Here is a 27,458-nt window from a genome sequence, read left to right on the forward strand (position 1 = left end):
ATCTGAGAGGAGCCACAAATTTCCTTCCACCCAGCGTTCCCCCACGTCTCCCGATAAAAATGATACCTCACTTGTGTGGGTAGGCCTAGCGCCCGCGACAGGATATGCCCCAAAACACAACGTGGACATATCACAGAAAACAGAGCTGTTTTTAGCAAAGTGACTACCTGTAGATTTTGGCCTCTAGCTCAGCCGCCACCTAGGGAAACCTACCAAACCTGTGCATTTCTGAAAACTAGAGACCTAGGGGGATGCAAGGAGGGGTGACTTGCGGGGCTCGGACCAGGTTCTGTTACCCAGAATCCTTTGCAAACCTCAAAATTTGGCTAAAAAAACACATGTCCCTCACATTTCTGTGGCAGAAAGTTCTGGAATCTGAGAGGAGCTACAAATTTCCTTCCACCCAGCGTTCCCCCAAGTCTCCCGATAAAAATGATACCTCACTTGCGTGGGTAGGCCTAGCGCCGGCGACAGGAAACACCCCAAAGCGCAACGTGGACACATCCTAAATTTTGGAAAAAAACAGAGGTGTTTTTTGCGAAGTGCCTACCTGTAGATTTTGGCCTCTAGCTCAGCCGGCACCTAGGGAAACCTACCAAACCTGTGCATTTCTGAAAACTAGAGACCTAGGGGAATCCAAGGAGGGGTGACTTGCGGGGCTCGGACCAGGTTCTGTTACCCAGAATCCTTTGCAAACCTCAAAATTTGGCTAAAATAACACATGTTCCTCACATTTCTGTGGCAGAAAGTTCTGGAATCTGAGAGGAGCTACAAATTTCCTTCCACCCAGCGTTCCCCCACGTCTCCCGATAAAAATGATACCTCACTTGTGTGGGTAGGCCTAGCGCCCGCGACAGGATATGCCCCAAAACACAACGTGGACATATCACAGAAAACAGAGCTGTTTTTAGCAAAGTGACTACCTGTAGATTTTGGCCTCTAGCTCAGCCGCCACCTAGGGAAACCTACCAAACCTGTGCATTTCTGAAAACTAGAGACCTAGGGGGATCCAAGGAGGGGTGACTTGCGGGGCTCGGACCAGGTTCTGTTACCCAGAATCCTTTGCAAACCTCAAAATTTGGCTAAAAAAACACATGTCCCTCACATTTCTGTGGCAGAAAGTTCTGGAATCTGAGAGGAGCTACAAATTTCCTTCCACCCAGCGTTCCCCCAAGTCTCCCGATAAAAATGATACCTCACTTGCGTGGGTAGGCCTAGCGCCGGCGACAGGAAACACCCCAAAGCGCAACGTGGACACATCCTAAATTTTGGAAAAAAACAGAGGTGTTTTTTGCGAAGTGCCTACCTGTAGATTTTGGCCTCTAGCTCAGCCGGCACCTAGGGAAACCTACCAAACCTGTGCATTTCTGAAAACTAGAGACCTAGGGGAATCCAAGGAGGGGTGACTTGCGGGGCTCGGACCAGGTTCTGTTACCCAGAATCCTTTGCAAACCTCAAAAATTGGCTAAAATAACACATGTTCCTCACATTTCTGTGGCAGAAAGTTCTGGAATCTGAGAGGAGCTACAAATTTCCTTCCACCCAGCGTTCCCCCACGTCTCCCGATAAAAATGATACCTCACTTGTGTGGGTAGGCCTAGCGCCCGCGACAGGATATGCCCCAAAACACAACGTGGACATATCACAGAAAACAGAGCTGTTTTTAGCAAAGTGACTACCTGTAGATTTTGGCCTCTAGCTCAGCCGCCACCTAGGGAAACCTACCAAACCTGTGCATTTCTGAAAACTAGAGACCTAGGGAGATCCAAGGAGGGGTGACTTGCGGGGCTCGGACCAGGTTCTGTTACCCAGAATCCTTTGCAAACCTCAAAATTTGGCTAAAAAAACACATGTTCCTCACATTTCTGTGGCAGAAAGTTCTGGAATCTGAGAGGAGCCACAAATTTCCTTCCACCCAGTGTTCCCCCACGTCTCCCGATAAAAATGATACCTCACTTGTGTGGGTAGGCCTAGCTCCCGCGACAGGATATGCCCCAAAACACAACGTGGACATATCACAGAAAACAGAGCTGTTTTTAGCAAAGTGACTACCTGTAGATTTTGGCCTCTAGCTCAGCCGCCACCTAGGGAAACCTACCAAACCTGTGCATTTCTGAAAACTAGAGACCTAGGGGGATCCAAGGAGGGGTGACTTGCGGGGCTCGGACCAGGTTCTGTTACCCAGAATCCTTTGCAAACCTCAAAATTTGGCTAAAAAAACACATGTTCCTCACATTTCTGTGGCAGAAAGTTCTGGAATCTGAGAGGAGCTACAAATTTCCTTCCACCCAGCGTTCCCCCAAGTCTCCCGATAAAAATGATACCTCACTTGCGTGGGTAGGCCTAGCGCCTGCGACAGGAAACACCCCAAAGCGCAACGTGGACACATCCACAATTTTGGGAGAAAACAGTGCCTACCTGCGGATTTTGGCCTGTAGCTCACCCGGCGCCTAGGGAAACCTACCAAACCAGTGCATTTCTGAAAACTAGAGACCTAGGGGAATCCAAGGAGGGGTGACTTGCGGGGCTCGGACCAGGTTCTGTTACCCAGAATCCTTTGCAAACCTCAAAATTTGGCTAAAAAAACACATGTTCCTCACATTTCTGTGGCAGAAAGTTCTGGAATTTGATAGGAGCCACAAATTTCCTTCCACCCAGCGTTCCCCCAAGTCTCCCGATAAAAATGATACCTCACTTGTGTGGGTGGCCCAGGTGCCTGCAACATAATAAGGCCCAAAACCTGAAGGGATAGAAGGGATAGCACAGCAAGTTTATAAGGGCATATTCTTTTATACATCTTTAGACGGACTCTGCTTTGGGGACCCACATAAGTGAGGTGTCATTTTACTTGGGAGACTGAGGGGAAAACTGGGGAGTAGGAATTTTGTGCTGGAGCGGTGATCCTACTAAGAAAAATCACGAAAATATGCTTTTTTATGCAAATTGTGAGGTTTACAGAGGAGTCTGGGTAAGAAAATGTTGGGGGAGCCACACAAGCCACACCTCCCTAGACTCCTTGGGGTGCCTAGTTTTAAAAAGTTTCTGGGTTTTGTAGGTTTCCCTACATGACGGCCGCACCCAGGACCAAAAACATAGGTGGGCCCTCCCCCCCAAACACAGGTATTTTTGGAATATATCACTTTGATGTGTGCACATACGTCCGTGATGTGCCAAACACTAAAATTGTGAAAAGAAACACACTTAGGTTATGTGAAGAAGACCCCTCACCCACCAACCAAGTTGGTGGCATGCTTCATCATCGGGGTCCCATCTGAGGCACCTAGCGTGTCTCAAGTGTGCTGCGACGCCTGATTACAGCGGAGCAGGTTTTGTCATTTGTACCACACATACTGGTTGGATTTGGCACGAGGGTGAGTGATGGTTCAGTAGATCAAATTTTATTAACAAGAGATTTCACAAAAGTGAAATGCACTGGTAATAACTGAAAGGCCAAAAAACTGAACCAATGACTCACAGCTCGTGAGCTGTAAAGCCACGACAAGGCACCAACCGCTTTACAGTCCATTCACACACCTTTCATACATGACATGCACTAGACCATTCACGCCGCCAGCCACGGGCCCAGCACATTACAAGACTCGCATCCACAGACAGCGCCAGTCAAGGGCCCATCACTTTCATACGCCCACATGCCTGATACAGCAATCACACCAGCTGATGAGTGTGTGGACTGGCGTTTGGCCGGCACTGCCAGCCAAGCGCCACCCCACCCACACCACCAGCCAAGCGCCACCCCACACACACCGCCAGCCCAGCGCCACCCCACACACACCGCCAGCCCAGCGCCACCCCACACACACCGCCAGCCAAGCGCCACCCCACACACACCGCCAGCCAAGCGCCACCCCACACACACCGCCAGCCAAGCGCCACCACACCCACGCCGCCAGCCAAGCGCCACTCTACACATGCCATCCCCTTTTTTTTGTTTTTAAACAACAAAGAAACCACTAATCATAAATTAGTACAAAACTACAAACACAAAAGCTCTAACTGAATACATGACTAATGCCAACCGTGAAACCGAACATATAAAAATATAAAACACCAGTTTACGCTCACGGAATTTCCCAATAATTCTTCTGTGTGTGGTAGCTCCTGAAACAGCCACCCACACACAGCCCAGGCTTTGAAGGACAATCAGGGCAGTACATCCTAGTCTCCTTCCTGATACCTCTTCGAGCACAGACTCTACATCTCTTAGCAGGAAAGTTTTTTTTGGCCGTGGGAGGAATGTGCTCAGCAAAGTGACGATCTTTCAATCTAGCCACATCCTCCACCACTGCTTCTCTAGGAACTCTTGCCTGTTCCAGCACAACAAGGCTAGCTATGATAGACTCCTGAAATTTCACAAATGTCATCCTTGACTCTGGAGAACTATCCTTAAACACAACAAAAGCATTAAAAGTTGCCAAGTGGAACAAGTGAAGCGCTAATTTCTTATACCACACATAAGACTTACGAGCAGCAGTGTAAGGTTCTAACCTCTGATCTACTCTATCAACACCACCCATGTGCTTATTATAGTCTAAGATGCACACAGGTTTGCGCACTTCGGCAACCTGACCCCAAACAGCCACAGGTGAAGTACTCTCATCATGGATGGTGCTTAGCATGTATACATCCCTCTTGTCTACAAATTTCAGAGCTAGCAGCTCATCATTCCGCAAGGCACTGCACTGTCCCTTCTCAAGTTTTTTACAGACAAGCTCTTTTGGATAGCCTTTCCGATTAGAGCGGATTGTGCCACAAGCAACAGTGTCCACTCTGAACAACTCCTTGAACAACCGAACTCCAGTGTAGAAGTTATCTACATATAAATGGTGACCTTTGTTAAACAGTCGTCTACCAAGTTCCCACACAATTTTCTCACTAACTCCAAAAGTGGGAGGACAACCAGGGGGGTCAATATTGGAATCCCTACCAGTGTAGACCCGGAAATTATAAACATATCCTGTACTACTTTCTGACAGCATATACAATTTAATTCCATACCGTGCCCTCTTGCTAGGAATGTACTGCCTAAAAACCAAACGACCCTTGAACAGGACCAAAGACTCATCTACAGATATTTCTTTCCCTGGAACATAGATCTCTGAAAACCGATCTACCAAATGATCAAGGACAGGTCTAATCTTAAAAAGACGGTCAGAATCAGGATGATCTCGTGGCAAGGCTAAAGCATTATCTACAAAATGCAACATCCGAAGAAGAAGCTCATACCGGTTACGACTCATGATGGCAGGAAATATAGCAGTTGCCATCAAGGGACTAGTAGACCAATATGAAGACAGCGACGGCTTCCTTATCAGCCCCATCAAAAAAGTTAAACCCAAGAACTTTTTCAACTCTTCCAGATTTGTGGGAATCCACCGGCTAGCTCTAGAGTGTGGCCTAAGTCTGGCAGCGTTGTCCCTCAAAAACTGCTCTGCATACAAATTAGTCTGCTCAACAATCTCTTCCAAAAATATATCGTCCATAAACAACTCAAAAAAGTTGACGGGCAAAATGTTTTCCGTATTAACTCGACACCCTGGAAAACCAGTAAACGCAGGCAACTGTGGCTGCTCCATGTTTGGTGCAACCCATGCGTCAGGTCTTCCAATGGGAAGCCTTTCAGCCGCTGGCTCCTGCACCATTGGCACATCACTGTCCTCCTCTAAAACAGGCCCTTCATCAGCACTGAGAGTGGCTTCATCATCAGATGATTCATCTCTGACAGAAAATTCACTTCCAGAATCCTGCACTTCCTCCTCTGCCTCAGATGCAGAGTCAGTCTCATATTCATGGTCAGAAGATGACTCAAAAAGCACACTAACAACCTGCTGAGCGGTCATCCTACGGCTGCCCATGATCCTTCCTACTAAAATTAACTGGACAAATACACCACCAACAACCAGCACTGTGTAAGATAAGTAACAAAGTATAGGTTTATCACTAAGAATTATAAACTCAAAAACTATACTGCTCACTTGCCTGAAAAAGCTTGACTCACCAGCAACTACTCTGCACAGCCACAGCAATCACCAACGATATCCCACTAAAAAGAGAAAAAAAAAAGCAAATTAGACATAAGACAACACAATAATCATTGTGCATAACTCTAAGGACAATTTCACACACAATCCTGCATTCAGTACACCACCTACAAACATGTAATTCATGCATTGCAACAATACTCACTTGGAGTAAATTTATTTACTTACCTAAAACATGCAACTACGCAAACCGCAGGACAACTACTGCCAAAACTGCAACAAGCCACAGCAAAGTCAGCAAAAGCTTTGAACTAAAACAAAAAGGAGAAAAACTGTTATTATCATAAAAGTAAATACTTCGCCAGTTGACAAACACTCCGCCACTAACCATTTTTTCATTTTCCCGTGTCTAGTCTTCTCTGCTTGGGGGAAGATGGGCCTAAAAAAAAAATAGGCCAATCTACCCCCAAGGGGAGGGGGCAGAAATCACCCAGATTACATTGCACCCTTTGGGGGGGGGGCGACCCTTGCCCACGGTGCCACACCCCCACACAAAGCACACACACACATACATAGTATCCCTGGCGCTATGGGGATTCTGCCCCCCTTGGGGACAGAAAGGCCTAAAAAATAGGCATATCTGCCCCCTAGGGGGGCAGAACTGCCCAAAAATACATGTGGGCCCCTGGGGGCGACCCTTGCCCAAGGGGCCACCCCCCAACACAAAAAATAAAAATCAACAATAAAATCCCTGGTGTCTAGTGGCTTTTTGCCCCCCTTGGGGGCAGATCGGCCTAAAAATAGGGCCAATCTGCCCCCAAGGGGGGCAGAAACGACAATAAATACATTGCGCCCCTGGGGGGAGCGACCCTTGCCCAAGGGGCCACCCCCCAACACAAAGCACACATACATACATACTATTTCTGGCGCTATTGGGATTCTGCCCCCCTTGGGGGCAGAAAGGCCTAAAAAAAATAGGCCTCTCTGCCCCCAAGGGGGGCAGAACTGCCCAAAAATACATGAGGGCCCCTGGGGGCGACCCTTGCCCAAGGGGCCGCCCCCCAACACAAAAAATACACATCAACAATAAAATCCCTGGTGTCTAGTGGCTTTCTGCCCCCCTTGGGGGCAGATCGGCCTAAAAATAGGGCCAATCTGCCCCCAAGGGGGGCAGAAACGACAATAAATACATTGCGCCCCTGGGGGGAGCGACCCTTGCCCAAGGGGCCACCCCCCAACACAAAGTACACATACATACATACTATTTCTGGCGCTATTGGGATTCTGCCCCCCTTGGGGGCAGAAAGGCCTAAAAAAAATAGGCCTCTCTGCCCCCAAGGGGGGCAGAACTGCCCAAAAATACATGAGGGCCCCTGGGGGCGACCCTTGCCCAAGGGGCCGCCCCCCAACACAAAAAATACACATCAACAATAAAATCCCTGGTGTCTAGTGGCTTTCTGCCCCCCTTGGGGGCAGATCGGCCTAAAAATAGGGCCAATCTGCCCCCAGGGGGGGCAGAAACGACGTAAAATACATTTGCCCCCAAAGGGGAGCAACCCTTGCCCAAGGGGCCGCCCCCCAACACAAAAAATACAAATCAACAATAAAATCCCTGGTGTCTAGTGGCTTTCTGCCCCCCTTGGGGGCAGATCGGCCTAAAAATAGGGCCAATCTGCCCCCAGGGGGGGCAGAAACGACGTAAAATACATGTGCCCCCAAAGGGGAGCGACCCTTACCCAAGGGGCCGCCCCCCAACACAAAAAATACACAGCAACAATAAAATCCCTGGTGTCTAGTGGCTTTCTGCCCCCCTTGGGGGCAGATCGGCCTAAAAATAGGGCCAATCTGCCCCCAGGGGGGGCAGAAACGACATAAAAAGCATGTGCCCCCAAAGGGGAGCGACCCTTGCCCAAGGGGTCGCTCCCCTACACTAATATTCACTCACACACACACACATACAGAAATCCCTGGTGTCTAGTGGGCATTCCTGCTGCCCGATCGCATCGCGATCGGGCAGCAGGAATGCTCAAAGAGACATCGAGGGAAAGGAAAACCCTTTCCTTTCCCTCGATGCCTCTCTGAGAGCACCCCCACCCCGCAGGAAGGTGAAATACTCACCTTCTCCCTTGACGCGCTGGAAGCAAATGGCTTCCAGCGCGTCATTCCCCGTTTCCATGAAATCAGCGCGCGATCGCGCGCTGACGTCATGGGGGGGGTGGGGGGGCGTGAAAGGGGAAGGGATTCCCCTTTCAGCCCTGGCCTGGGGGTGCTGGGGGGCGGCCCTCGGGGGAAGCGCTAGCGCTTCCCCCGACTGCCAGTCCCTGGACGTAATGGTTACGTCCATGGCGCCACACGGGCGCTGCCATGGACGTAACCATTACGTCCGTGGCGGGGAAGGGGTTAACAAGGGGGTAGATGTAGTGTCTTAGAACTGTAAGCATTAGGACCTCATGACTAGGGGCGGACTTGTGAAGTCCATATGAAGGGCATTACGTAACTACAGGGAGTGCAGAATTATTAGGCAAATGAGTATTTTGACCACATCATCCTCTTTATGCATGTTGTCTTACTCCAAGCTGTATAGGCTCGAAAGCCTACTACCAATTAAGCATATTAGGTGATGTGCATCTCTGTAATGAGAAGGGGTGTGGTCTAATGACATCACCACCCTATATCAGGTGTGCATAATTATTAGGCAACTTCCTTTCCTTTGGCAAAATGGGTCAAAAGAAGGACTTGACAGGCTCAGAAAAGTCAAAAATAGTGAGATATCTTGCAGAGGGATGCAGCACTCTTAAAATTGCAAAGCTTCTGAAGCGTGATCATCGAACAATCAAGCGTTTCATTCAAAATAGTCAACAGGGTCGCAAGAAGCGTGTGGAAAAACCAAGGCGCAAAATAACTGCCCATGAACTGAGAAAAGTCAAGCGTGCAGCTGCCACAATGCCACTTGCCACCAGTTTGGCCATATTTCAGAGCTGCAACATCACTGGAGTGCCCAAAAGCACAAGGTGTGCAATATTCAGAGACATGGCCAAGGTAAGAAAGGCTGAAAGACGACCACCACTGAACAAGACACACAAGCTGAAACGTCAAGACTGGGCCAAGAAATATCTCAAGACTGATTTTCTAAGGTTTTATGGACTGATGAAATGAGAGTGAGTCTTGATGGGCCAGATGGATGGGCCCGTGGCTGGATTGGTAAAGGGCAGAGAGCTCCAGTCCGACTCAGACGCCAGCAAGGTGGAGGTGGAGTACTGGTTTGGGCTGGTATCATCAAAGATGAGCTTGTGGGGCCTTTTCGGGTTGAGGATGGAGTCAAGCTCAACTCCCAGTCCTACTGCCAGTTCCTGGTAGACACCTTCTTCAAGCAGTGCTACAGGAAGAAGTCTGCATCCTTCAAGAAAAACATGATTTTCATGCAGGACAATGCTCCATCACATGCGTCCAAGTACTCCACAGCGTGGCTGGCAAGAAAGGGTATAAAAGAAGGAAATCTAATGACATGGCCTCCTTGTTCACCTGATCTGAACCCCATTGAGAACCTGTGGTCCATCATCAAATGTGAGATTTACAAGGAGGGAAAACAGTACACCTCTCTGAACAGTGTCTGGGAGGCTGTGGTTGCTGCTGCACGCAATGTTGATGGTGAACAGATCAAAACACTGACAGAATCCATGGATGGCAGGCTTTTGAGTGTCCTTGCAAAGAAAGGTGGCTATTTTGGTCACTGATTTGTTTTTGTTTTGTTTTTGAATGTCAGACATGTATATTTGTGAATGTTGAGATGTTATATTGGTTTCACTGGTAATAATAAATAATTGAAATGGGTATATATTTGTTTTTTGTTAAGTTGCCTAATAATTATGCACAGTAATAGTCACCTGCACACACAGATATCCCCCTAACATAGCTAAAACTAAAAACAAACTAAAAACTACTTCCAAAAATATTCAGCTTTGATATTAATGATTTTTTTGGGTTCATTGAGAACATGGTTGTTGTTCAATAATAAAATTAATCCTCAAAAATACAACTTGCCTAATAATTCTGCACTCCCTGTAATATGGGAGGTGTCAGGGTGTGGTTTTTGACTGTTATTTGGAGTTCAGTTACAAGTTGTACCCTGATGAGTAAAGATGATAACTACAAGCTGCAGGAGTGGTGACTTCTTACACATGCTACCGAGCTGGGGATGAGGCGACAATCCTTGACAAATATTTTATTTTACCGAGCACATTTTCATCTTAAATAGCACATGAGAACACCTACAAATGTGCAAGGATGAGCACTGTAGGAAAACTTCTAATTTTGGATTTAACAGATTATAATGTTCTCCATCTAATAGCTGAGGCTACATATTATGGCATACACATTACAAGTGACTGGTCCCTTAGATCAGCAATGGCACTGTTGTCAAGAGGAGGGGGGAAATGTTTCAAAACTATCAGTTTTAATAAATGCCCCTTGATGCAGTTATATGATGAGATGCACTATGGTGAAACGTGTTCTTGGCTGGCTCCCAGTCAACAAGCGCATCACATACAAATTCCTGATCCACACCTTCAAAGCACTGCACAACATAGGACCGGCATGCCTCAACCACCGTCTCACATTCTAGGTATCCAACAGACGTCTCTGCTCCTCCCGGCTTGCCCTTGCAGCTGTCCCCAAGATCCGGAAAAGTACAGCAGGGGGAAGATCCTTCTTCTACCTAGCAGCCTGTACGTGGAACAGACTTCCCCTCAAGCTCAGGCAGACAGCATCACTGAGCAGAACGCCTACATTCAGCGCGTTGAGACCCTATGGGTGATTAGCCACGCTTTACAAATCCATTATTGATTGACTGAATATGTTAGGTTGCAGTTGCGGCACTTGTGAAGTTCGAGGGCAGCCGCACCAGGAATATGGAGGTGATGTATTGGCGAGACAGATTGGCAAGATGGTGCAAGACACCATGCACTCGGATATCGAGTTGGGTTCAGATCTGCCGGGAAGAAGTCCCGTGGTCCCCTTTGTTATTACTCTTACGTCACATAATGGTTAAGCCCATTACTGTGAAGCCTGAAACCAAGGGGTCTTTCACAGATTCCTCTCTGTGAATCGGGCAAATATGGGTTGACCTATCCCACAACACAAAAAAACGCTTCTTCATGTTAAAGGAATACACTTTTTCAAATTTTGCAAAAGCTACTGTATTTCTACAAGCTCGTGCCTGTTGTACGATTTACATGTTAAAATACTTTCAGGGTTCGGCTCGTGTACTAGCTCATAGAGCCTGGCTCGGCTCTGCCTATTAAACTGCTTTGCTAGCCCACCCCTACCTTAAAGTCCCACAAGTGTATCACGAGGCTGGTCCCTCGGTAGCTACGTCTTCAACGATCAACATTTCTGACCACAGCGCCTCCTAATGCTTGTCTAACAATGACAGGCGGCTAGCCCTCTTCCTATTGGCCAATCACGCGGGGGGGCGGGGCTGCTGGGGGGGGGGGGGGGGGCTTGTGTCAAGCCCTGCCCCTTTGTCAAGTCACTCAAACTGATCATTGCCAACATGGCTGCCTGCTGGGGAAGGTTACTGCGAGCCGGGGTGAGACGGAAAATGTGGGGACGTAAGAAATATTGCATGAGACGGCAGCAGGGTGTTTGTGATTTTGCGGAGTGGCGGTAGCGAGCGAGACGGCAGTGCAAGAATAGGGGTGACAGTAGAGGCCGGGGCAGTGGGCAGAGAAAAGAGGGGTGAATGTAGCTCAAGGATGGTGTGGGGGTAATGTTGGGTTTGGAGCCCCGGGTTTCTGAGAGGACGCTCTGGCTTCAGGAGCGGTAGTGGGTCAGCAGGCCTGGGATGTGTTCCAAGGGAGAGTCGATAATTTTCTTCTTGGAGTTGTCGAATACATTGATCTGTTGTGACAAGGGGTGCAGTCAGAGGGGATGAAACTCAAAATGGGGATTAGATAGCAGGTAGGTTGCTCTACGACATCCAGTTCAGTTTTAGCTACCAACACACTCCACGCCGAAGTGTTTTTCGCTCATGCTTGCGTTGTTAAAAAGAAACTATGCCTCGAGCGCCACGTGCTGTTGGCCATTAAGCTCAGGATTGAGTCTTGGTGTCGTACAACACACGGATCACTTCAGCAGCCGTCCAGAAGCGTGGTTGTGTTATGGGCAGAGAGGGAGCTCTTTCAAACTTGGTTAAGGAAAGGTAAGTCATTTCGAAGAGAATTTGAGCGCCTGAGCGAGAGTTAATTGTGGCAAAAGATAATATTTAGCGAAGAGAGCGAGAACGGCGTGGACAGAGATAAAATCAAACGAGACTCAAGAGAGTGAGCAACTTTAAGAAGAGATGGCATAGGAGATGAGACAGTGAGGAGAGAAGTGGACAGTTTCAGAGCATGCGCGGGGGGATGTAGCTGTCAGTGCACAGTACAAACGGAAAGCAGCCGTTAGGGAGTTGATGCATTTATATAGCGCCACATAAAAAAATATATATATATATTGGAAACATGGCAAGCAATAGAAAAGCTAGTAGAGCATACACCATCATATATCAACTCAGCATCAGGAGTTTCACAGCAATAAACTAGACTTGTGTTCCTGCCTTCGAAGAGAGCAATATATTGGCGCAAGTCGGAATGAGCGAAACAAGGACCCCCTCTCTAGTCTAGGGTGACCACCTGGCAAGAAGGCAAATTCTGGACAGTGACAGTAAAAATTCAGGACAAAGAGTCAAAATTCAGGACAAAAATTAGGGCAAAAGGTCATTTTTATGGATACATCTGAGGACGTTGTGCGATTATAAAATAGACATCTGACAGAAGTCCAAGCCAAGATAGGTTTATGTTTTTTAGTTTACATTACACATTGGAGTGTTGAGCATTCACAAATAGCCGGACAGATTAAAAGACAACAACAAAAAACTAGTAAACATATACACTACAACCAGAATCTGGCAGCCAACATAAGAGGCAGGTTTCATAATTCTACCTCAGTACCGTGAACGATTGTGCCAGAAGCAGCGCTCTGTTTCTAAACAGACTAAGAGTTGACAGAAAGGGCACTATAGAGAGTGTGAAAAAAGAGGGAAATGACCGTGAGAAAGGAAAGGGGGCAATGAACAGAGGAGAGACAGAAGGTAGGAACTGTGAGAGAAGAGGAAAGCAGATACAGAGATACTAAGGGTAACAGAGAGAAGGTTAAAATAGAGAAAAAAGGGCAGAGGGGGCATATAAAATGCAAGGCAGAGGAAACCAAGACTAATGGCAAGGTAGAGGAGAGAAGGAAAGAGGGAAAAAGTCACTGAGAGAGACAAGGTTTAATAGGGAGTGAAGTGATGTGAGGGTTCATTTTGTAACTTGCATGAGAGAAGGAAAGAGGGGAAAAAGTCACTGAGAGAGACAAGGTTTAATAGGGAGTGATGTGAGGGTTCATTTTGTAACTTGCATGTCAGACCTTTCAATTCCATTGCACCATATCTTTGAAAATCTGGAGCTGATGTGCTCTTTCCCTTTCACTTAGCGCAGCGACTTCACATACTGAGCTGTGTTACATGAAATGTTAGTAAATATACCTCTCAATAATTTGGCTCAGGTGTCAGACTTAAAAAAAATTCTTGGAACTGGTTCAGTTCTTTTTTCAAAGAGTGATGGAGAAATCCATCCATGGTACCAGCACAGAGCATTTGTCAAGCAGGTTACATTGTGGCACTAGACGATTAGGGATTAGAACACTATGGTCATATCATGTAGGTGTTTCTACTTGTGCTCTTCGTTGTCCGTTAACTAGAAATTTTTAAACAAACACTACACAGAAACACTGATTACAATAAAAGTGAATCCTTCCATTCATAGACTTTGACATCCTACCAGTCGTCCACACTCAGCTGCTGAAAGTGCTTTTACATGAGGGCTTAGGGCACCTCAGAGGCTGTAGGAATGATAGAACTCTGACAGGGCCGGCTTTAGTGCTGGATGGTGTGAGAATATTTGTTGTGCCCCGATCCCAAAAAACACTCCTTCTCCAAAGATTCAATCAGTACCACCCTCCAATGGTGCCCCTCATCTCTACATAGACCCGCTCTCATGTGTAGTTAATTTCTTTTACAGAGCTACTCATTCCAAGTATATAGAGTAGAGTAGGGTGTCGGAAAGCATCATTTAGCACACATATTATGCAGACAAAATAGATTGTATTAAATTTGTAAGCCAATGTATAGGAAATGTTACTTGAGGCCAGGGTCACATGAATTAAGCATTTCTGAGGCTAAGGTGATTTTTAGGGGCGAGCGCAAAGTGCTCCGTCCCTCTTCTAATCTCTCTTTAGGGGGATTTTAACCACGCCCATGTGACGTAAGTCAATTTCATTGGTTCATCAGCTTTTTTTAAAAAAATCTGCTTGTTTTCATTCTTGAAAGTCATGCCTTTTCTGGTGTTTAGCCTTCCTCGGGAGCACCAGTAAACTACTGGAAACATACGAGGCTCCATGTTTTCCGTATGGTTTCTGGACTACTTTTTCTCTTTATCTCGTAGCGCGATCGCGCTCATTTTTTTTCTCTTCATTTTGTGGCAAGAAAAGTCCGGTTAGGAGTTTACAACGCTAATAGCTCTAACTCGACGTAATTTGAGACCATTTGCATTGCAAATGCTTGTTTCTAGTATTATAGATTTGCTGCATTTGCCACATAATCCAACATATGCCACATGTTCTGCGGATTTAATTCAAACGCTCAAAAGTAACAAAAAACGCAACAACACATGTTTCTGCACAGTGGAAAACGCTTTACAAAGCTGGACGGTCACCTTTCTGTTACCTATTGTTATATTTGGGTATTAAACTGGTACTAATGGGGTGCAACTATGCCCAGAGTGTGTTAACACGTTTAAAAATGACAAAATAAGTAATACTATCATAAAATGTGTCACAGTATGCCACATAATTTGCCTTTTCTTGATGCATAAATTTACTCAACACCACTGTATAATTTGTCTCTCCTCTGACACATAATTCCAGTGTCCCTGTTTAAGCAAAGAGGTCCACAAAATGTAGGAGTCACATGTCACCTATACTGATGGGCATTATTTGTTAAGAGTGCTTAGTCTGAAGAATTGCAAACTCATGATTTAAAACATAACATAGTGATTGGAGTTGTTTTTGCTAATAAGTAAATATTGTTATCCAAAGGAATCCTATTTAGCAGCCTTAGAATAGTGAAAGATTAAAATAAAGTAATTAAGGCTATAAACCTATGCCTAGGATAGTATCTTACGAACTACAATTAACAAAAATGTCCATGTGACAATAACAATACCCCACTGAACTGGAACTGTAGTAAAGAAAAGAAAAAAAAGCTTTGATCTGCATGTCACATATTGTGCTTCTCTGGAGGTACAATATCCCTCTGTGCTACTTCATGGTGAACCAAAACGCAGACAAGACAAAACTCAGATCTCTCAAACAGATACACTGTCACCAAAGTAAAAACTGACATTTTTATTATGGCCTACAAAATGCTGGCACATAACCTGATGTCTGTACTTCACTCATGTCAGAAGTGTCAAAATGCAACTACCCCTCTTCTCCTCCCCAGAGTTTGGCCCTGGTGAGGAGACACCAGCCCCTGAATAAAAGCAAAATGCCATGCTCTAGGGTGGAGCAGTAGGAGGCCAAGAAAATGCTGTAAGCGCACATGCTTTGCCCGTTATCACTCTGTATGTGATAATGGGCCAAGCAGAATGATAATGGACCGATAGAAGTCTGTGCTAGGCCGGGGAGGGGCTGATGCAGGTCATTGAGTTCACAGCAGGAGTAAGAGCCTGCCCCTGTTGTGAATGTTGCAGGGAGACAGCACAGCTCCCTTCAGCGTCCAAAATTACAGACAAAGGGTGTCCGTGAAAAAAATCATCACAAACAATGGACCCGAATCCTAAATTAAGGACTGTCTGTGAAATTTACGGACGGGTGTCACCCTACTCTAGTCCTTCCAATGCCCCCAGATTTTCGCACATTTTCGAAGACAACTCCAGCCGGCTTTCATATATCACTTTCTCATCCAACATGCACCAGTCCATGTTTCGTTTCCAGTTCCCCATTTGTCGTGTTTGTCCCACAACCCTCAGGCACGCAATGTTGCGTTGGCTATTGTTGCCAGTCCCATGGTCTTCCAAGTCCTCTCCATGCAGCCTACATCAGTAACATCCCAGATGCTCAATAGACACCATTTGGCAGAGGCCTCCTTGCTACTCCCACATAGATCATCCAGGCAACCACTCGTTCCCAGTGTTGTATCGCAGGGCAACTCCATATAATGAGGAAGAAGTCACCGCCTGCCACTCTGTATATAGCTCATCATTAGGCATAGCGTTATAGCACAGTATTCCTGAGTGTAGTGTATTGAGTGCGTGGCTGGCAGGGTTTTGTATCTGCTGTGTGAACAGTGTTTTGTTGTTCTGCCTGAGTGATCAGAGAAGTGCTCTTGTGGCACAGTGCCTAGGGTTGTGATTGAGGAGAAGGTCTGAGTGATAGGTGCACAAAATGTAATTAGATGGTGGTTATAATTTACTCTGCTGGATTCTTGTAATGTTCAATTTTTGTCTTTTATGTTGGGAGGGGAAAGGGTATGTGTGGTCTCTTTTGTAGGTATTCCAGTTGATTGGGTAGGTGGCGGGAACTAAAAAACAATATTGACAGCACCAACTTAGCAGAAGGGCAACAGGGTGCTTAGTGCGTGTAGAGCAAAGAAAAAAATGTAACAAGAGAAGAGCCAGTATTCAATATGGAAATATACACAAATCGGAGATGCTGTACAATGTGTAACATTATGTCAAATGGGCAAGAATTGAACTTGGTTGCTTCAGACGAAGCCATGCATGTTTTAAAAGGCAGGGATACTGGCAGCCGCTGCACTAATAGATCTCATGAATGAGGAAATAAGTGAAGCGAAGTCAGCGTTGGTAATCCGAGAAGAAACAACATAACCTTTAAAATGCCCAGATTTCACCAACTCCTGTTAGTCTCAAGGAAGCCAAATGTTTGTCATGGGGCTCCTGTCATGCTCCCAAAGGCAGAGGAACCCAAGTCAGATCTTGGCTCAGACCCTAGCTGGGCCGGCATGCGGCATGTGAGACAATGATGGTGAAAAAGAGTGCTTTGTAGGTTGCTGCCCTATCAGCACAAGACCAATTTAGGCTTTTCCCCTTCATGCCGGGTCAATACTTCTATTAGATCCATTACTCTTTGTCAGACCACCTTACAGAGGGCAGTGGGGGGGGGGACATAGGAGCTACAGGGCTCAACTGTGGGGGTTGAGGAGTTTTATTCCTGATGTCCCATTTCTGACCTACTATGGGCCCTGAGCAGCTGGGCCAAATATCACTTCAGCACTTGACTCTCAGTGGTAGTGTGGGTAGAGCTGCCCATGGGACAGGAGGATGAGAAGCAAATTGTACACAGGCTCGCAACTCAAGAACACTTTCAGCATTCCTTATAAATGATTGCCCAGTAAGCTACTTGCTCTTATTGTATTTTATAGGAGCACAAAGTGAAATACGGCATACAGTAAATAATACTCAGTCTTCTTAAGGCTGGCACCCTAGCATATTCTGGGTATATTCCTGAGTCTCACTTTCCTATTCCCCATTCATATGAGGCAACATTCATACTATGCCTTGGGGTGAGCAGAAGACTTGGTAGTTCCACAATGGCTTTTTAAAATTCAGAGTACCATAGCGCTGCAGTGCTTCATTTAGAGCAAGAATCCTCGAATGCTTGGCGGCCCCGTAATCTTTTTTGCCCGTTCACTCTGGAGTGCACATTCCAGAAGATCTGGGTGCGTTTCAGTGGCCCAGTTGTGGGCAGAAGTCTGGATCCCATGGGTGAGGCGGCAGATGTCTGCTGAGTTGCTCTGGTCATGTGGTAAGTCCTCCTGCACCCGGTGGTCGGTCCTGGGAGCTCTGGGTTTGGGTACTTGAATTGATGGTCTGCTTTCACAGTTCACAACCCCCTATGCTTCATGGTCACAGGCTGTTCTAGGGCAATGGCCCTCTCTCTTCATTGCATCCCTATTTGGCATATGGGGTTTATAAACAGCAGCACTCAGACAACAGCCTCTTCCGGGTCAGAATACTGCACTAGGTGACAGCCCTTTTTCTTTACCTCAGTCCCCACCTGGCATCAGGGGCCACAAACAGCAGCACTCGGGTAAAAAGCTTGATCAGTATAACATTCCTCAAACTTCACCACAGCCCCCACCTGGTATACAGGGGTCACGGATGGCCCGATCTGTGCAGTGGTTCCGACACAGACCCAAGCCTCACACTTTGTTTCAGAGATCCACGTGACGGCATCCACACAGGACCTTGTTCCCTGCAGGCACTCACCTCCTCCTCACAGGATCCTCTTGTCTCGGCAGGCAGGCATATACTGGTGCTCCAGGTTCCAGGGTGAGTGGACTTGTTTCTTCTGGGTGATGTCCCCGCACTCTTTATGGAGGTTAGCAGGCCTTAGTGCCATGTCCTGTTCACAATAGCCAGAAGTCGTTCTGAGCTTCTCCAGGCTGATGTTGCACTATAGTTTGACAATTTGAGGAGGCTAACCTGTTCCTTTTTATAATCCTCTTCCAGACACAGGTGTGATGAAGTGTTTTCGTCTGTGAAGTTCGTGTTGAGGCGGTTGTTCACTTTGAAGTGCCCACATCTTTGTCCTTTGTCCAGGAAGCAGTCTGTCAAAGCAGGAGTATCTCCAGACTGACAGCCCCACAACATAGGTCATGTGAGTGACTGGAGGGTCACACCTGGATGTCAGCCTGACTGATTTATGTCTATCGATTTACCGAGCCCCCAGCCCTGCTTCTTAGGACTCCCATATTAGCCCCATCTGCTTCCTGAGATGTCCTGGGACCCCCTGACCAGAATCAAATAACCCTTCTGAACTGCATCAAAGAGCCTGGCTCTCTCCCTTCCTCCAGTGAGTTTGTGTCCCAACCATAATTCCGGGACAGGGTGGTGAACATAGACTTACTCGGCTTCCATTGTTTTGGCCAGGGCAGCAGTCCGGCATAGATTTGGTAAACACACATTTGTTCAGTTTTAGCCCACCTGTTCTCCTACGAGCACGTAACCCTTAGCAGTGAAGGGAGAGTACAGTTGTGGCAGACATTGGCCAGGGTGATGACTGCCTGCATGGTTAAAGGGTAGTATTGAAAGTCTGGAGAGCCCATCAAGCGGGGCACACTAGTTGACTGTGAGGTGGCATGAGTATTAAATATGTAGGGGCTGCAGCATTAATGCTTAGTTGTGTGCCAGCATCTTGTTTACTGTGTGCCTTGGTTTATCAGTGCCTGTCTTATAACCTCATCAATATTAATTAAACCCTGCAGGTTCTTAAAGCCCGGTCTGTGTCCTTTGCTGCTCGATCCCCTATTGCCTTCCAGACCTGCGCTCAAACCCAACGTCCTACACCCTGCATCTTCCAGAGGGCATCATCCTTCAGCACTAGTGAGTACAACAGCATCGCAAGGGTGCCATGGGCACTCTTTTCACTGGTTATGTAGTCAAATGTAGTATAATTGGGGGATCAATGGGCCCCTGTGAGCCTTGTTCTCTTGATGTTGCTACACCTGCTGCTCTTTTTATAGCTATGCCCCAAGTGAATAAGAACGGTTGGCGTGAACCCAGGTTGTATCTCCGAGCCGATCATAGGGGGCATAGCACTTCACTTGCATTTCTCATGTTTAGCATAGGTTTGTGAAATGTATAGCTTTATCTTTTTGCCGTTTCCGTGCCACTTTATTGACTCGCTCAGTCAGGTGTTTACTTCTTTTCATACCATGCTTAGAAACTGTAAGGGTTTGACTTTGAGTTTTAGCCATCAGCTCGAGCATGGAGGTGCTGTCAGCAGGGTCATCATCACTTTTCAAATACACAAGAAATTGTAGACTTTGTGCCACTGAGATATCCTTGCAGGTAAATAAACCTGCTTTGGTTTTTAATGGGAAGCACGTGGGTGAGGACGTGAAACACATTGTAATAAGCGGCATATTTTGTGGTGATAAGCACAGTCTGTGCTCATACAACTATATAAACGGCTTACTCCGATACATATCAGTGTGAGCTACATCTGAAAGTTCCCACGTATGACTGCAGCGCATATTTGGGCACCATCAGCTGGCCTTCCAGTCGGATGACCCTCTCACTCCAGGTCATTAAGAGCACTGTCTCCAGCGATTAAATGTTCACCTACAAATCACTGATTTCAAGTGTTTCAGTCAAGTTCAATGGAAGCCATAAGAGACCGAATGCAGTAGATTATAATAAAGAAAAGTCCAGTAGTAGACTCAGTTGTATTGACCTAGAGGGAGGTGGTCATCCTAATTCCAGATGCAACAAGCTCTAGTTTTGCTTCTCCAATGTTACATGGATAGACTCTGTATGAATCAAACCTCTCCAGGTACGGAGGTAACATATTTAATGATTTACCTATAATTAAATTCCATGTTAGTATTCTAGTAAAACTTAACACACATTGGTAACTTAATGATTTTACCTTTAACAGATTCCCTGTCAACACAAGAGTCCAATTTTTCAAATGCTTTTGCTGACCTCAAAACAGAGGCCTTCGTGTTTAAAACAAATTTACAATGGCCTCTAATTTCATAACGTTAATTTGCACAATACTATTGTTAATTTTTTGCTGACACTGTTAAATTGCTCTACAGGCCACCCATAAGCCATGCTGCTACACCAATAACCAAAATAAAATCCCCCAATAAAATGAGGTGAGGGACTAGACTAGGTCTTTTGTAACCCTCTATTCCATGCAGGATGTATTTTTTTTTTTTACTTTTGGCATCGCAGAGATGAATGTAGTATTAGGGGAAGACTGGAAAGATCTTGATCCTGATTATCATGATCTCTTAATTCTTGTGAAATGTTTACAGCATTGCCTGAGAGAGCAGCATCTGGGTTTCATATGATACTTTGCAGCAGTAGTTTTGAGATCCAAAAAGCCAGATGTCTAGATCCATTTTCAGTGTGTCTGTAGGTGCTTTTTTTTGGGGGGAAGGGCAGAGGGGGATCATGAACTCTACTGCGTGCAGCTGTGTACAGAGATAACAAGTGCTGTATGACACTTAATGAGAGGTATCTCCGGAATGTCCCCGAAACACATTTAACACGAAAAAGGCAGCAATTGCTGTGATTAGCCTCAGAACAATATTAGTGTAAAGAAAATGTTGAGGTGAAGCAGCACTAGAACCCAGTCCAATGAGTTAAAGCTGAAGACCGAACAGTGTCTGTCCAGCATATAAAATGTGAAGACAGGCTCACTGTTATAATGTTCCTTGCATTGTGTTGGTCTGAAATCTCCTGTCAGAAATTCTATGTTCTTACTTAGAATTTTGAACAGTGGAGGTTCTCAGAGCTGGCAGTTACCTGCCGACTGGCGAGGAGAGCACCACGCATGAGAATGTGTTATGAATAAATACTTAAGCTACGTTTGGAAGAATACGACGCATCATTTCACTTTGGTGACGACTTACAGTGCAGCAGGTACTGTATGGAATTCTCAATTTGGATGCTGAGAACCCACATAGGGACAAATTCAAGTAAGGCTTTGTGGGTGGGGTGGTTTGACTGTGTATATGTGTAAGGAAATGCCTCCTTGGCATGGTTGCCCCCTGACTTTTTGCCTTTGCTGATGCTATGTTTACAATTGAAAGTGTGCTGAGGCCTGCTAACCAGGCCCCAGCACCAGTGTTCTTTCCCTAACCTGTACTTTTGTATCCACAATTGGCAGACCCTGGCATCCAGATAAGTCCCTTGTAACTGGTACTTCTGGTACCAAGGGCCCTGATGCCAAGGAAGGTCTCTAAGGGCTGCAGCATGTCTTATGCCACCCTGGAGACCTCTCACTCAGCACAGACACACTGCTTGCAGCTTGTGTGTGCTAGTGAGGACAAAACGAGTAAGTCGACATGGCACTCCCCTCAGGGTGCCATGCCAGCCTCTCACTGCCTATGCAGTATAGGTAAGACACCCCTCTAGCAGGCCTTACAGCCCTAAGGCAGGGTGCACTATACCATAGGTGAGGGTACCAGTGCATGAGCATGGTACCCCTACAGTGTCTAAACAAAACCTTAGACATTGTAAGTGCAGGGTAGCCATAAGAGTATATGGTCTGGGAGTCTGTCAAACACGAACTCCACAGCACCATAATGGCTACACTGAAAACTGGGAAGTTTGGTATCAAACTTCTCAGCACAATAAATGCACACTGATGCCAGTGTACATTTTATTGCAAAATACACCCCAGAGGGCACCTTAGAGGTGCCCCCTGAAACTTAACCGACTGTCTGTGTAGGCTGACTAGTTCCAGCAGCCTGCCACACTAGAGACATGTTGCTGGCCCCATGGGGAGAGTGCCTTTGTCACTCTGAGGCCAGTAACAAAGCCTGCACTGGGTGGAGATGCTAACACCTCCCCCAGGCAGGAGCTGTAACACCTGGCGGTGAGCCTCAAAGGCTCACCCCTTTGTCACAGCCCAGCAGGGCACTCCAGCTTAGTGGAGTTGCCCGCCCCCTCCGGCCACGGCCCCCACTTTTGGCGGCAAGGCTGGAGGGAACAAAGAAAGCAACAAGGAGGAGTCACTGGCCAGTCAGGACAGCCCCTAAGGTGTCTTGAGCTGAAGTGACTCTAACTTTTAGAAATCCTCCATCTTGCAGATGGAAGGATTCCCCCAATAGGGTTAGGATTGTGACCCCCTCCCCTTGGGAGGAGGCACAAAGAGGGTGTACCCACCCTCAGGGCTAGTAGCCATTGGCTACTAACCCCCCAGACCTAAACACGCCCTTAAATTTAGTATTTAAGGGCTACCCTGAACCCTAGAAAATTAGATTCCTGCAACTACAAGAAGAAGGACTGCCTAGCTGAAAACCCCTGCAGAGGAAGACCAGAAGACGACAACTGCCTTTGCTCCAGAAACTCACCGGCCTGTCTCCTGCCTTCCAAAGATCCTGCTCCAGCGACGCCTTCCAAAGGGACCAGCGACCTCGACATCCTCTGAGGACTGCCCCTGCTTCGAAAAGACAAGAAACTCCCGAGGACAGCGGACCTGCTCCAAGAAAGGCTGCAACTTTGTTTCCAGCAGCCTTGAAAGAACCCTGCAAGCTCCCCGCAAGAAGCGTGAGACTTGCAACACTGCACCCGGCGACCCCGACTCGGCTGGTGGAGATCCAACACCTCAGGAGGGACCCCAGGACTACTCTGATACTGTGAGTACCAAAACCTGTCCCCCCTGAGCCCCCACAGCGCCGCCTGCAGAGGGAATCCCGAGGCTTCCCCTGACCGCGACTCTTTGAATCCTAAGTCCCGACGCCTGGGAGAGACCCTGCACCCGCAGCCCCCAGGACCTGAAGGACCGGACTTTCGCTGGAGAAGTGACCCCCAGGAGTCCCTCTCCCTTGCCCAAGTGGAGGTTTCCCCGAGGAACCCCCCCTTGCCTGCCTGCAGCGCTGAAGAGATCCGTTGATCTCTCATAGACTAACACTACAAACCCAACGCTTGTTTCTACACTGCACCCGGCCGCCCCCGCGCTGCTGAGGGTGAAATTCCTGTGTGGGCTTGTGTCCCCCCCGGTGCCCTACAAAACCCCCCCTGGCCTGCCCTCCGAAGACGCGGGTACTTACCTGCCGGCAGACTGGAACCGGGGCACCCCCTTCTCCATTGAAGCCTATGTGTTTTGGGCACCACTTTGAACTCTGCACCTGACCGGCCCTGAGCTGCTGGTGTGGTGACTTTGGGGTTGCTCTGAACCCCCAACGGTGGGCTACTTTGGACCAAGAACTAAGCCCTGTAAGTGTCCTACTTACCTGGTTAACCTAACAAATACTTACCTCCCCTAGGAACTGTGAAAATTGCACTAAGTGTCCACTTTTAAAACAGCTATTTGTCAATAACTTGAAAAGTATACATGCAATTTTTATGATTTAAAGTTCCTAAAGTACTTACCTGCAATACCTTTCGAATGAGATATTACATGTAGAATTTGAACCTGTGGTTCTTAAAATAAACTAAGAAAAGATATTTTTCTATACAAAAACCTATTGGCTGGATTTGTCTCTGAGTGTGTGTACCTCATTTATTGTCTATGTGTATGTACAACAAATGCTTAACACTACTCCTTGGATAAGCCTACTGCTCGACCACACTACCACAAAATAGAGCATTAGTATTATCTATTTTTACCACTATTTTACCTCTAAGGGGAACCCTTGGACTCTGTGCATGCTATTCCTTACTTTGAAATAGCACATACAGAGCCAACTTCCTACAATATGCACATGGTTGCACAAGAGGCACAGATTTTAGGATTTCATAAATTAAATATTGACTGTCATACGTATTAACCCCTTCGCTGCCAGGCCTTTTTCCCCTCCTGTGCCGATCTTTTTTTGGCTATTTGGGGCAGTTCGCGCTTAGGCCCTCAACTTTTTCTTCGCATAAGCTACCCACGCCAAATGTGCGTCCTTTTTTCCCAACATCCTAGGGATTATAGAGGTACCCAGACTTTGTGGGTTCCCCTGAAGGAGAACAAGAAATTTGCCAAAATACAGTGAAAATGTTTTTTTTTTTTTTTAAATGGGAAAAAGGGCTGCAGAAGGCGGCTCGTGTTTTTTTCCCTGAAAATGGAATCAACAAAGGGTTTGCGGTGGCAAGATCACCATCTTCCCATCTTTCAGGAACAGGCAGACTTAAATTGGAAAACCCCATTTTTCAATACAATTTTGACATTTTTCTGGGACATACCCCATTTTTTCTATTTTTTGTGCTTTCAGCCTCCTTCCAGTTAGTGACAAAAATGGGTGAGAAACCAATGCTGGATCCCGGAAAGCTAAACATTGCTGAAAAGTAGATAATATTCTGAATTCCGCAAGGGGTCATTTGTGTAGATCCTACAAGTGTTTCCTATAGAAAATAACAACTGAAATAAAAAAATATTGAAATTGAGGTGAAAGAAACAGCAATTTTTCTCCACGTTTTACTCTGTAACTTTTTCCTGCAATGTCAGATATTTTGAAAGCAATATACCGTTACGTCAGCAGGACTCTTCTAGGTGCGGGGATATATAGGGCTTGTAGGTTCATCAAGAACCCTAGGTACCAAGAGCCAATAAATGAGCTGCACCTTGCAATGGGTTTTTATTCTATACTGGGTATACAGCAATTCATTTGCTGAAATATAAAAAGTGAAAAATAGGTATCAAGGAAACCTTTGTATTTCCAAAATGGCCACAAGATAAGGTGTTGAGAAGCAGTGGTTATTTGCACATCTCTGAATTCCGGGGTGCCCATACTAGCATGTGAATTACAGGGCATTTCTCAAATAGACGTCTTTTTTTACACACTGCCTTACATTTGGAAGGAAAAAATGTAGAGAAAGACAAGGGGCAATAACACTTGTTTTGCTATTCTGTGTTCCCCCACGTCTCCCGATAAAAATGGTACTCACTTGTGTGGGTAGGCCTAGCGCCCATGAAAGGAAATGGCCCAAAACACAACATGGACACATCACATTTTTCCACAGAAAACAGAGGTGTTTTTTTTACAAAGGGCCTGCCTGTGGATTTTGGCCTCTAGCTCAGCCGGCACCTGGGGAAACCTAGCAAACCAGCGCATTTTTGAAAACTAGACACCTAGGGGAATCCAAGATGGGGTGACTTGTGGGGCTTTGACCAGGTTCTGTTACCCAGAATCCTTTGCAAACCTCAAAATTTGGCCCAAAAAACACCTTTTCCTCTCAGTGACAGAAAGTTCTGGAATCTGAGAGGAGCCACAAATTTCCTTCCACCCAGCGTTCCCCCAAGTCTCCCGACAAAAATGGTACCTCACTTTTGTGGGTGGGCCTACACATCAAAATTATCATATACAAAACTACCTGTTTTTGCAGGGGGCACCTGCGTTTTTGGTCCTAGGCTCAGAAGCCTTCTAGGGAAACCTACCAAACCCAGACATTTCTGAAAACTAGACACCCCAGGGAGTCCAGTGAGGTGTGACTTGCGTGGATCCCCCAATCCCTGCCTTGGGGGCACGTGGGGGGGAACCCCACAGAGGGAGCGCTAGCGCTCGCTCTGGGCTCTGTAATGGTTACGTCCTGGGCACACGAGCATTGTGCCGCCGGACGTAACCATTACATCCGCGGCACAGAAGGGGTTAATATATCAAGGAAATCAATTATGGATTTGTAGGTTATAAGCCTAATAAATTTATCAGCATAGATTAGCGCAACAGGAAAAAGTAGTATGGGATAATTTATCGAGGAAGGAGGCTGTTAACAGAACATTTTTTACCTTTAAGCCTGGGTCCTATTCCTTTCAATTTTGGAGCTGTTCGGTTGATGCTCGAAGCTGGCATCCCCATGCACGTCATTTGAAGTACTTGTGTGCAGGGATCGATCAGGAGAGCGTGCTGGTTGTGTTGACACTTCACGTGAAGATAGTGGAAGGAGAGCACGTTGCTTCCCGTACATGACCAGATGTCATAGTGGACACACATCTTAATCAAGACCAACTGTCCATTTAAAAAAAAAAAAAAAAAAGTTCTACCATGTTCAGCGACGCACATAGCGGATGAGTTGGGAGAGTCACTGTTAACTTCTGTGGGCAACGAGGTGTTATTGTCAGATTCTACTGGTCACTATTCTTGCGAACAAGTGCCTGCTGCACACCTAAATTGAGTGGAGTGACAATTTAAATTACAGTGCTCAACACGCAAACTTTACTTGAATATAAAGTGTCTGTGGTGGTGGGCACACTTAAACAAAGTGGAGCTATATTTTAATATAACCCAGACTTCAAACTGCATCATATGTGGATTGTGCTCAATGCGGTGATGGGCACACTGTTAATACCAATAGAGGATACATCAGAGTAATAATGTAGCCATTTTGCCATTTATTGCATCATGTTACTTAATTTTACAAGGGGGCACAAAGAACAATTTAGCAGTATAGTGGTCTTGAGTTTTACATTATAAACTCATAGCATCGTTTATTATTTTTTTTCAAATAGATAAACATATATATAGAAAACTGTATCCAAGAGTGTATAAGTGTTTGCACACAAGCATTAGTTACTATGCCATTAATGTTTTACACTGTGTAATGACTACTAGTGTGGTGTAAATTGGTTGAAATTTTAACTATGGATGTAACAGCAGTTAATCTGCCACCACAATTTCTAGCACAACCAGGGACCTTGTCAATAGAATGGGAAGAGTGGATAGACATTTTCAATAATAACATAGAAGCTTTAGACAGCCTAGAATACTCTTCCAGCAGAAAATAAGCTATCCTGCTTAGTTTGTTGGGGAAGGAGGGACAGCATGTGTTCAAATACTTGCCCAAAGCAGTTAATCATACAGGACAACTAATTGAGGCTGTATACATAGAAGTGAGGTGGAGGCTGGAGTTGAGGTTC

General features: G+C 46.3%; 2 protein-coding genes across 3 annotated transcripts in view; one reads left to right on the plus strand and one right to left on the minus strand.

Annotated features, from left to right (window-relative positions):
• Positions 1 to 3,954: 3,954 nt before the first annotated feature.
• Positions 3,955 to 6,312, minus strand: LOC138302029 (piggyBac transposable element-derived protein 4-like). The gene is made up of 2 exons (XM_069242445.1): positions 6,228 to 6,312; positions 3,955 to 6,061 (listed from the first exon to the last, which is right to left on the minus strand). The coding sequence occupies exon 2, from the start codon at positions 5,871 to 5,873 to the stop codon at positions 4,080 to 4,082; it is 1,794 nt and encodes a 597-aa protein (XP_069098546.1). The 5' UTR covers positions 5,874 to 6,061; positions 6,228 to 6,312; the 3' UTR covers positions 3,955 to 4,079.
• A 5,191-nt stretch (positions 6,313 to 11,503) lies between these two features.
• PRDX3 (peroxiredoxin 3) overlaps positions 11,504 to 27,458 on the plus strand; it is a 54,527-nt gene continuing 38,572 nt past the window's right edge. Inside the window, exons 1-2 of one of the 2 annotated variants that reach the window (XM_069239237.1) lie at positions 11,504 to 11,586; positions 19,366 to 19,483. In XM_069239237.1, coding sequence (XP_069095338.1) covers positions 11,551 to 11,586; positions 19,366 to 19,483 — 154 coding nt within the window. In that variant the 5' untranslated portion in view covers positions 11,504 to 11,550. Of the gene's footprint in view, positions 11,609 to 19,365; positions 19,484 to 27,458 lie in introns of both variants that reach the window. The other variant, XM_069239239.1, reaches the window with a different exon arrangement.

Source organism: Pleurodeles waltl, chromosome 6 (assembly GCF_031143425.1).
Source record: "Pleurodeles waltl isolate 20211129_DDA chromosome 6, aPleWal1.hap1.20221129, whole genome shotgun sequence".
Taxonomy (NCBI): Eukaryota; Metazoa; Chordata; class Amphibia; order Caudata; family Salamandridae; genus Pleurodeles; species Pleurodeles waltl.